This window comes from Apodemus sylvaticus, chromosome 10 (assembly GCF_947179515.1).
Source record: "Apodemus sylvaticus chromosome 10, mApoSyl1.1, whole genome shotgun sequence".
Taxonomy (NCBI): Eukaryota; Metazoa; Chordata; class Mammalia; order Rodentia; family Muridae; genus Apodemus; species Apodemus sylvaticus.
In genome coordinates, this window is record NC_067481.1 from 64,375,616 (window position 1) to 64,386,467 (window position 10,852).

The window sequence follows — 10,852 nt, forward strand, 5'->3', positions numbered from 1 at the left end:
CCCAGGCATAGCCCTCCACTTGGCTCACTTTTCGTGTGGTAGTGAACTGTAGGGTCATGCTCACTGCCAGCATGGTGTGGAGGACTCTCCCTGAGGAGCAAGGTTTTATGAACCAGCCATCTTCCAGGGTCTTTCCTGACCCACAGATCTCCATGTGGTCAGAACCACAGCTGAACCGTGTCTGGGGACAAAGTGCTTATTGCACTAGGAGGGATGGGAGGACATCATGGCCACAGTCCCTCTGAGGGCAGGACACAGACATCAAGAGCTGTTCCAGGTTCAAAGCTGAAAGGGACAACAAGGCCAGAGTACTAATCTAGAGCCCAGCTAAGCTTCCGGAAAGGCACGCGTGGAGACCTTAGGGTGGGGGGAGAAGTTCCACACAGGGCCTGGGGCAGTGGCAGAGGTGGTGGCCAGCCTGTAAGGGTGGATGAGCCTCGTGACCTGTGCTGTGCAATGGAGAGGCCCTGTGTCCCTGCCCCTCCCAGACAGACGCATGGACACACTGGCCAAGGCAGAGGGGCCATTGGAGCCACACATTCGTGTGTCCTTTGCCTTTTGGTGGCTAGATGTGTAATGGGGTCAGTCAAGGAGAGCAGGTCCTGTGGTTACCTGAGGCCTGTTTCTGTCCCTTCTGGTTCATTCCTTTCCTGTTGAGGTAGATGCAGCAGTCCAGGCCCTGCAGGAGCCAGAGGAGCAGAGGTAACCATAGAAATAGACTGGGGACAGCTCAGCAGCAGCTATTTCTAGAAACCTGAGGCAGGCGGGCCTGGGCTCCTCCCTGCTGTCACTAACAGGCTGTCTGTATTCATCGGCAGGGTGAGGTCAGAGACTGGTCACCTGCAGAGAACCATGACAGAAACGCTGTGTACATCTGCAAGGACGCCTGTCTCTGGGCTAGGATGCTGGAAGTTCAGCTCAGAGCCTGGGATAGTGGGGTGCAGCCCAGGTGGCTGGACCACAAGGGCGGGTGGGTCTTGTGCCCCTGCCCTCCCAGACAGACGCATGGGCAGACTGGCTAGTGTGAGGTCCAAGTGGGTGTCAGGGAGTAATCATGGCAAGGGCCAGTGTGAGACTGCTGGTTCAGAGGGAAGGCTTTGCTTTGGGAAGATCTTTCCCACAGCCCAGGCAACCCCAGACAGTGGTTACCGGCTGCACCTGAATATGGGCCAGAGCTCAGGTGGCAAAATCTGCCCAAGGGGCCGTGTATTCATGGAAGCCCTGGGTTGGCTTGCTTTTTTAACAAGAGACTTATTTCCTGAGAGCCCTGTCTGGTGGGCAGTGGAAATGTTTCCTGTCTCGGAGCCTCGGTCTCAGCAGACAAATAAGCGTGGACTGCGCCACAAGATGCCTTCCTCCCCTTCTGTCTTCCTGTGGCTCTCTAGAAAACCAGACCTAGGAGGGGGCACCACCAGGCTTAGCTCACCCACCAGAGGAGTTCCAGCATCAGCAAGGACCACACACTATGTTGGCAGGAGTAGCTAAGTCCTTGCAACTGATGGTGTGTCTGTCTGCAGGCATGCCAGTCCCACAGGCCTGCTGCTGACGGTGCTGGTGGCACTCGTCTACGTGGTTGCTCTCCTGTATGAAGAGTGAGTAGACGTGTGGGGGATGGGAGAGGGATGTGAAGGGCGAGTTAGACCAAGCCACTCACTTAGAACTGTTTTGTGTGGCCTGGCAAACCTCACCAGGCTTGAGAGGCTGGGAGTGGGGAGGGTACCCCTGCCACCCGAGACCTAGGCAGGCAAGCTCTGGGGGGCAGTGGGAATGTGGGTGCTGACCTCACTGGTGGAGCAGGTTCTGGTGCTGGGGTACAGGAGTCTCTGGAACAACCTACTGGAGCATTCATTCCCCTGCCCGCAGGCCCTTCACTGCTGAGATCTACCGACAGAAAGCCACCAGGTTGCACAAAAGGAGCTGACGGAGCCATGAGGATCTTTGGAAAGCCGGACTGGCCTCCTGGCTGCACCAAGTGACAACCCTTCCTGGGGAGCGCAGCACTGGCCACTGTACCTGTGCCTTAGAAACCAGTCATGGGGGCCTTGGGCATTATGCCATGTGACCGAGGAGACCCCCATTCCCACCATGCCCCGACACACTAATAAAGGCATTGTGACCTCAGCACCTCTCTGGTCCCCTTCCCATCTTGGTCCCAGGAGTGGGGTCGGGCATGGGCTCTAGGCTGTGGGAGGACTGGGCAGGGCTGGGCAGGACAAGGGACTACATCCCTTGAGGACTTCTGGGCTGGATTTGTTTGGCCCTTTCTTTCCAGTGTAGCCTCTGGTGCTGTCTAAGATTCACAAAGAACAAACTCAGCGAAAGAGCTCAGCAATAGAACTAGCTGCCCCCCAGCCTTTCCTAGGCAGCAGACAGCATGGCCCCTGCCATCCATGCCCTCGATGCCCAGAGCCCAGTTCAACATCCACCAACCTGAGAGCAGAGGCGTTGCCACGGACAATTAGTGTTACTCCTATCACCCTCGGGTTCCTCGCTACCCCCTGCAGCCCTCCCGGGCCACAATCCCATCCCCGGATTCTTACAGGTTGGCTGTCTTTCTCCTTTCCTATCATTGTGGTTCTCAATCCTCCTTCCTCTCTCTGGTCCCCTTTGCCTCTGTCTCCCTGCCCAGCCATTGGCCACCAGCAGTTTTATTTACCAGTCAGAGCCAACTGGGGGCAGGGACCCTCAGCATCCTACATGTGGATTCTTAGACGATTTTGGAAACCCAATTAACATAATACAAGCGTTAGACCAAGTCCACCACAGGAGGTCTATCAGATTAAATAGCACTGTCATTCCACCAAGATTGTCACCTAAAGGCAAGACATAGCAGGCACCCCCTATGTTCATCTGAGCTTGGTAAACTCTGCTGGAGGCAGGATGCATGTGTAGCTGAGCTTTTGTCACATTGTGGGCTCTTCTTGCACTCTTCTCCACCCTTTTTCTTCTACCCTTCCAACCACCTAACTCTAGATGAGGGGAAAAAAATGATAGGCACGAAAGGAAAGAGATTCCTGAATAAAGTCAGGAGTTGGAAAGGGGGTGATGTTACCCTTAGACAACTTCCTGCTGATTAGGGGCATCGAGTTCTGCGGAGCAAGTGTGATCTCCACCATTAGGATATCTAATTTCTTCTTGTTTCTTCTTTGCACGTGACTAACAAACAGCAGCCAACAGCCCACCAAGCCCATCTATTGGGGCTCCAGCATTTACACACCTTCTGAAAAGTCTTCCAGAACTCCAAACATCACACAACTGCAGAAACTATCTGCAGTTGGCAAAATCACACCCACTGCTCAAGCACTGGACAAATCACAGTCAGCTGCTGCAGACAATCTGAAGTAGATTGTCCAACCCATATCCCACACCTGGAAATAAAAAAAAAACACATTCTTGTAATATTTCTGTGTTTTTAAAAAATAAAACCAAAAGCTGGGCGGTGGTGGCACACGCCTTTAATCCCAGCACTTGGGAGGCAGAGGCAGGTAGATTTCTGAGTTTGAGGCCAGCCTGGTAACAAAGTGAGTCCCAGGACAGCTCAGGGCTATACAGAGAAACCCTGTCTCAAAAAAAACTAACTAACTAGCTAGCTAACTAACTAACTAACTAACTAAATAAATAAATAAATAAATAAATAAAATAAAACCAAAATTCTCACTACATGGATGTGTAGGCAGAGCACACGTGATGAAAAGGGCGGGTCACAAGTTGACTTTTAGCATCAGAGGGAGCCAAGAACAGTCTTCCTCTGCTCTTTGTCACCCTGTGACCATTAGCAGCTAGGACAACCCTGATCTCCAGGACTCCAGGCTTCTGATGGATGGCTTAGGGATACCTAAGCTTGCTGGACTTTGAGGTAATTGCCCCAACTCACCAGAGACCCTCATCTCCTTAGTCTTAGCTGCATTCCTCTGCCAGGAAAACCTTGTGAGATTTGGGGATCCAGAGGATCAGCCTATGCCTGCTCTAGCCCTGGGCTGTCTAGTCCTGGGGCTCATGAGATGGCACCTAAAGCTGCTGCCCTCTCCTGACCGCCTGTTATTGTCACCCAGGACCCTGGCCAAGGCTTGCATGGGCTTTAACAAGTGCCCCAGGCTTACCATCTCACTGTGCACAGGTCTCCTGCCTTACATTTCCAGCCCTCTGAGGAGGCATGAGCTCCCCCTTCCAGCCCCAGGCCAGAGCATTGGCTGGAGACCCCTGTTGGGCAGACAAGAACCACACCTTTTATTCGTGTTGCCTCAGAGCCTTGTTTCCCTGGGCCCTTGACATAGTCTAGGGCTGTCATTCTGAGTCCTGTTCCTCCCTCATACCCCTTCTGGTGGGCAAAAATTGCCAAGACCACTGAAGCAAGCAGTCTTTATCTGTTTCCTCACTGTAGATGGTACCATGCATGCTCTATCCCAAAGCTCAGGCAGGTATCCTGGTAAGGCTGGGCCAGAGAAACATTGGTACCCTTGGCACCAAATGGGGCAGAGATGCCCCTTTGCCATTGGTGTCCTCTTGTCCAGTCCTGCACCAAGAGAAGCTCGGCTCTCACTGGCATCCCTGCATGTACCTATTGGCTCAGTTGCCAGGCTGTGGGTATGGGCAGAGGGAAGAGGCAGCCCAGCTCCCTAACAACTGGGTGGAGGCAACAGCTAAGGCAGACGTGGAGGTCATGTGATTTCAGAGAGGAGAAGAGGCTGCAGAGGGCTCTGGAGGGAGGAATGAGACCTAAATATTTTTCTGAGGACCACAGACCATGTGTGTCCTCTTCATATACCCAGAAGGACTGGGCACATGTGTCTGAACCCCAGCGTGCCAGTTGGAATCCAGCAGGAGACAGGGATGGGGAACTCACCAGGAGGCTCAAAAGTCTGAAGTGGGCCAGTTGCCAGAGAGCTGGGGCTGCCTCCTGACTACTGGCTGTGCGGCTTCAAGCCCAGACGAAGCCAGTGCATACTGCTGGGAGCACATAGTAGGGCAAGCTGCTCCCCCAATGGCCAAGAAGAGTAAATGAGAAGGAACTTGGGGCTCTACAACCGCATTCAAAGGCACCCTCACAATAGCCTGAACACTGGCCACCAGGCCCCACCTCTTAAAGGTCTGCCACCTCCCAAGATCATCCTTTGGGGACCCAGACTTTCATCCGCCACTCTAGCAAGTGTCCATAGTTGGAGAGGTCCTTGCCAGTGGAGACCTAGCGCCTTGCATGGTGAGACCACACATCCTGGCTCACCTCTGCTGCTGCTCTTCTAATGAAGTCCTAGTCCCACTAGGCTGCAGTCCTACTCTGCGCTCTTGTTTATCCGTGATCACTCCCAGAGGGAGGGCCCACTGCCAGACTCCACGGGTGACTGGCTTTGTTCTCTGAGTTTCCAGTGGGGCTCCAGATTCAGTGGGAGCTTGGGGGGGGGGGGAATCACTCAAGCCATAGAGGACCCTTTTCTTTTTTATTGCTGAACACTGCACTGTATGGTGTCTTGTTTATCCATTCAGTGGGTGAACACTGGGTGTTTTTTACTACAGGACACACTGTTGTAAACACTTGTGTATACATCTTTACACATACAGATGTTTCCATTGCTTTGGGGTATATGCTTAGGAATGGAGTTGCTTGTGACCCCTCAACAGTTATTTATGCTGTCGCCATCACTTTACAGTCCTCTTTCGATGAGCATCCTGTCCTGAGATGGACTCTATATAGTCAGACATTGTTTTGCTTTCTTATAATAATAGCATTAAACCTGGTCTTCCACTAATGTATGTGGTCAAATGGCACTTTTCTGATGGTATGGCATTGATGTTGAGAGCAACATGCAAAAGAAAACAGACTGAAGGCCAGCTTTTTTCAGGCATCAGGAGTGGTGCGTGCCAAGGCCCAGCAGTGAGAGAACTCCAAAGGACCGAGCTATCGGGGTAATGACTGCGAGCACCTTGCCACCTGGTCCTGGGCTATGGCACTCTCGTTCACTGAGCCTTAGGCTCAGCCCAAACCAACCTGCCTGAAGTGTCCTTTCCTACTGCTCAGCCCTCTGCCCAACACATCATTTGCTCTGATTTGGCCTCCAAAGGATTCCTTAAGTCTGATGTAGGAGGCCATAGGAAGGCTGGAGGATGCAGGAGCTAACTTGCCTCTCCCCAAAACCAATAGGACTTCGCTCATGGGGTGGAGGTGAGGGCGGAGAGGGATACTGTGTACCCCACTGCTCTTTCCTGGCTGAGACCTTCCTGCTTTGGTAGCAGAGACAGGGGTGACAGATGCTGGTGGCACATGAGAGAGTGACAGTGCTGGGCCCAGGTGTGTGTCAGTTCCTGGCTCCTGCTTCTGCCACTTGGCCCCTGTGGGTAACATGGTGGTACCCGGTGCCCTTGTCTGTGACCCAAATTCAAAGAACCTTCTGAATCTTCTTCACCTCTGGATGGGGCTCTGTGGCTGGCACTTCTGGCTTACAGACCCTTGGCTTCTGCTGGGCTCCCCTCAGCATTTGATCAGGTGGTAAGAGTTCTGTTCTGAGCAGGAAGCACAACCCTGCTGCACAGAGTGGGAGGAAAACACCATCGTGGCTTCCAGGGTTTCTGGGAAAGGGATGCACATGCTGTCCCCATGTGGGGTGGTGTCCTGGGGGGCACAGATGGGAGTTGGGATTATGTGGGACTGCACCGCCTGTCTTCCAGACCCCTCAGTGTTCATGCAACTTGATAGCAGAGGCTGTGTGAAGGTGTGGCTGGAGGATGGAGTCTACCTAACAGGGTGTGTGAGCTGGGTAACAACCTCAAAGGTGTCCGGAAACCACCAGTATCTGACAGTCACCTTGCATCTAGAAGGGACTGAGGTATGATGTCAGGCCCAGCCTTGACACTGACCGTGGAAGGAGAAAACACCGTGAATCTAAGCTGAACCGTGGCCCTCTGGATGTCTGTGGGTAGGGCTGGACCGTATCTTTGATTCTGCCATCCCTCTATTCTTAGTCCTTGGATCTTCCTGGGACTGGAGACTCAGGGGAATGGTGACATCGGCTCTGCCCATCCTGAGTCGGAGGAAAGGGCCTCAGTCTGGGGTAAGCAGCCATTGCTTGCCCCCTTAAGAGGCCTCTTCCTGCTGTGAACACCCTGCTTCTTACTGAACACAGCCATCCTGTGTTTGGCTGAGGCTCAGGCCCTCCTCCCAGATGAGGGAAGACGCCCTAGGGAAGGGAGCAGCAGCAAGGCCAAGAACCAAGAGTGGTGAAGGGCTCACCCCAACTAGCCTGTCCTAGGTCTCGCTGAGTCCCTAGGTACTCAATTGATATGGATGTAGACGCAGCCTGGGAGGGAAGAGGAGTGAATATGGATATCCTGCTAGATTGAAACAGGCCAGACAACCGCAGCAGCCTCTGTAGGGCTCTGTTGTGGGGGCGCAGGCAAAGGGGGGAAAGGAAGACTGAGAACCAGGTGGCCTACTTACTAGGCCCGCAGTGTGCTTCTCTGAGATTCAGTTCCCCCATCTGTTAAATGCTGAGTGCTGCTTCTCTGTCTCCAGGGAGAGCATTATCACTTAGCACAGGGACCACCAAATCAATACACCTAGGTCTTGTGGGCCCCAGGCAGAATGCCTGCCCACTGCTAATCTGGAGACTGGGTTTCTATTGAGAACCTGGGTCTCAAGGAAGGGATGAAACCTTGGGCGCCTGGTGCAAGCATCTCAATAAGTGGAAATGACCTTAGCCCTCCCTGCCTGTGGGACACCAAGACTTCCTGGATGGGCAAGTGGCATTTGTCAGCCGGTGGGTCTCTGGCCCTCTCCTAAGTCAGACAAGGTCAAAGCAGAATAAAACCACAGCTCGACGGACTCTGTTCTCAGTTCCAAGCAGCAGACATGTCCTATTTCTCCTCCAGCATTACTCAGTCCTGGTTACTGATCAACCTGCCGCTGGCCTCCTCCTTTGGGCAGCCTCCCTTTATTGTTCTGACCAGGTCCTGGTCTTGGAACGTGTTTGCACTTAATCTTTACAGTCAAGGAACCAGTGTCATCTTCCAGAAAGGGAAACTGAGCTACAGGGAAGGCTGTGCTTCCAGGCCTCCTCTGAGATCATCGGCCCCAGTCAGGCCCCTCAGTGCAAAATGACGATGATTGGCCTACGGGAGGGAAAAGTCCAGAAAGCCATAGGAGACTGTAGGGGTTTTGGTTTTTTAAAAAGGGCTTTTCTCTAGGTATGAGGTCAGGGACAAAATCTCCTTTACTGAGGTCCCTACGGACCAGATTATCTCTAGTTGGGAGAATAGAGCACAGGAATGGAAGTCCATGACAACGCCCGCCCCGACTCTGACTCTCCAGCCAGCCTCCTGTCCCTCTCCAGAGTGGCCACTGCCTTAGTGCGTCCATGGGACTCCCTGCTTCCCTCTGGTGGCTGAAGCGCAAAGCGCGGACTGTAATTTAGGAAACCCACAAACACCGGACACTGCGCCCAAAAGAGTACCACGGGCCCGGGGACCTAAGGGGTTGGCGCTGGGGCAAATGGCCGGCAAACCTGTAGCTATCACCAGATCATATTTTTTGGGAAACTGAGGCCCAAGAAAAGTGAGCGCCTGTGCACTGGTTTTGAGAGAATGGGGATCCCAGAAGTAAGTAAATCAATGGAACAGCTAGGACCTCTGCGGCCAAAGCGGTGGGAAGCGCCTGATCATCGCGCGGCGGCGGTTTGGGCTCGGTTTTCCTTCCAGCGCACGTAGGTCTGGAGCGGAGCCTCAGGCTCCAAGGCGGAGGTCGCTGCTTCGAGGAGGAGCCGGGCGCGTCCGGGGGCGGGACGTGACGCACCTTGGCTGGGAGGTGCCAGCCCGGGCTTCGGCCCGCTGCATATAAGGGCGGTGTGGCGCGCGGAAAGCCTGAGCCCGCTGTCTGTACCCAAGAACTCAGAGCAGCTCGCGCGGTCCCGAAGCCAAGCTCTTCCGCCACTCCGGAGTCCTCTGCAGCCCTCTGCCTTCTCTCAGCCACACATCCGCCCCTGGGGCTCCTCTGCCCAATGAAACTGGCCGCGATGATCAAGAAGATGTGCCCAAGCGACTCTGAGCTGAGTATCCCGGCCAAGAACTGCTACAGGATGGTCATCCTCGGCTCATCCAAAGTGGGCAAGACGGCCATCGTGTCGCGCTTCCTCACGGGCCGTTTCGAGGACGCTTACACCCCTACCATCGAAGACTTCCACCGAAAGTTTTACTCAATCCGCGGCGAAGTCTACCAGTTGGACATACTGGACACATCCGGCAATCATCCGTTTCCCGCCATGCGACGCCTCTCTATCCTCACAGGTGAGTGGGGGACGACGGGGACTGTGGGGCCGGAGTCTTGCGGGGAGTGCATGGGGCTGGTGTGTTGTGCTTGGGGACGCGCCGTCTGCTGCTCCATGTTTGGCGGCTGCCCTCACCTTTCCCACTTGTTCCCCTGTAGGAGACGTTTTCATTCTGGTGTTCAGCTTAGACAACCGCGACTCATTCGAGGAGGTGCAGAGGCTCAAACAGCAGATCCTAGACACCAAGTCTTGTCTCAAGAACAAAACCAAAGAGAATGTGGACGTGCCGCTGGTCATTTGCGGTAACAAAGGGGACCGGGACTTCTACCGCGAAGTAGAGCAGCGGGAGATTGAGCAGCTGGTGGGGGACGACCCTCAGCGTTGTGCCTACTTCGAGATCTCGGCCAAGAAGAACAGCAGCTTGGACCAGATGTTCCGTGCGCTCTTTGCCATGGCCAAGCTGCCTAGCGAGATGAGCCCCGACTTACACCGCAAGGTGTCCGTGCAGTACTGCGACGTACTGCACAAAAAGGCACTGAGGAACAAGAAGCTTCTGCGTGCGGGCAGCGGAGGCGGGGGTGACCACGGCGATGCCTTTGGCATTTTGGCGCCCTTTGCTCGCAGACCCAGCGTGCACAGTGACCTCATGTACATTCGTGAAAAAACCAGTGTCGGCAGCCAGGCTAAGGACAAGGAGCGCTGTGTCATCAGTTAGGAGCCGCCCAGGGTCAGCCACACAACCTGAGGACCTTTTTTGTTCAAAAGTCAAATCGGTTCCCCGGGTTAGTCTGCGCATTCCGTGCCACAGGAGCACCAATTGGCCTCCTCCCTCCCTCCAGGAGACCCAGCCCTGTGCACCAGGGAGACGCTGCCAAGCCAGTAAGGGACAGTCATCTGCTGTGAAAGGAAAGAGAACTAGCTAAGACTGGGACTTTCACCTCGACTCGCGGATGCCAGGACCCAGCAGAGGCGTCCTTGGCATTTCTCTCAGAGATTTGAGAGTGTGTGAAGTTCATCAGCCTGTGAGACTTCAAGGAACTGTCCTGCTTGCTTCAGGGCCAGGACTAAATGGAGCATTATCTTGTCTGTGATTGGTGTTGCCATGACCGCTGTCAGCCACCTCTGTCCTCAGCAAACTGGAAACTTTGGCTGTAGGTGGGGGTTCAATCATAGCCAAGTGACTTGTTTACATGTGTGTGTGTGCAATTACCCAAAAGAAAGCAGAACACAAAACTTGCACTTTAATAGTTCCAGTGTCAATGTGACATGAACAAAATCTCTACATTTCTATTGTGTGAGGTCTTTATTATTTTTTTTAATTTAAAATAAAATAATTGAAAAATGGAAAATGGTGCTTTGCTTTCAGGCCTCCTGCCTCAGTGCCAGTGGCCAAGAACTGGAGAGGAACCTGGTTTTCGGAAAATGGTCTCCCGCTTCCAAGTGGGACATGCTCTAGACCTCAGCCAGACTCTGCCTGGCCTGGCCTGTACCAGGGGCCTTGTTCTGGAGAATATGCATACTCTTTCCCCACGGGCCATCTGTTAATCATGGCAGGCGACAGGACAGGACAGGAAGCTGTTACACTTGAAACTCTGACCCTG

At 53.8% G+C, this 10,852-nt stretch overlaps 2 protein-coding genes across 7 annotated transcripts in view; both read left to right on the forward strand.

The window, feature by feature from the left end:
• Nucleotides 1-2,124, forward strand: part of Pemt (phosphatidylethanolamine N-methyltransferase) — a 78,570-nt gene extending 76,446 nt beyond the window's left edge. For all 6 annotated transcript variants that reach the window (XM_052194425.1, XM_052194426.1, XM_052194427.1 and 3 more), the window contains 2 exons: nt 1,518-1,592; nt 1,864-2,124. In XM_052194425.1, coding sequence (XP_052050385.1) covers nt 1,518-1,592; nt 1,864-1,921 — 133 coding nt within the window. In that variant the 3' untranslated portion in view covers nt 1,922-2,124. The remainder of the gene's footprint in view (nt 1-1,517; nt 1,593-1,863) is intronic.
• A 6,318-nt stretch (nt 2,125-8,442) lies between these two features.
• On the forward strand, nt 8,443-10,600 carry Rasd1 (ras related dexamethasone induced 1). Its single transcript, XM_052194419.1, has 2 exons — nt 8,443-9,270; nt 9,410-10,600. The coding sequence occupies exons 1-2, from the start codon at nt 8,985-8,987 to the stop codon at nt 9,964-9,966; spliced, it is 843 nt and encodes a 280-aa protein (XP_052050379.1). The 5' UTR covers nt 8,443-8,984; the 3' UTR covers nt 9,967-10,600.
• The last annotated feature ends 252 nt before the right edge of the window (nt 10,601-10,852 follow it).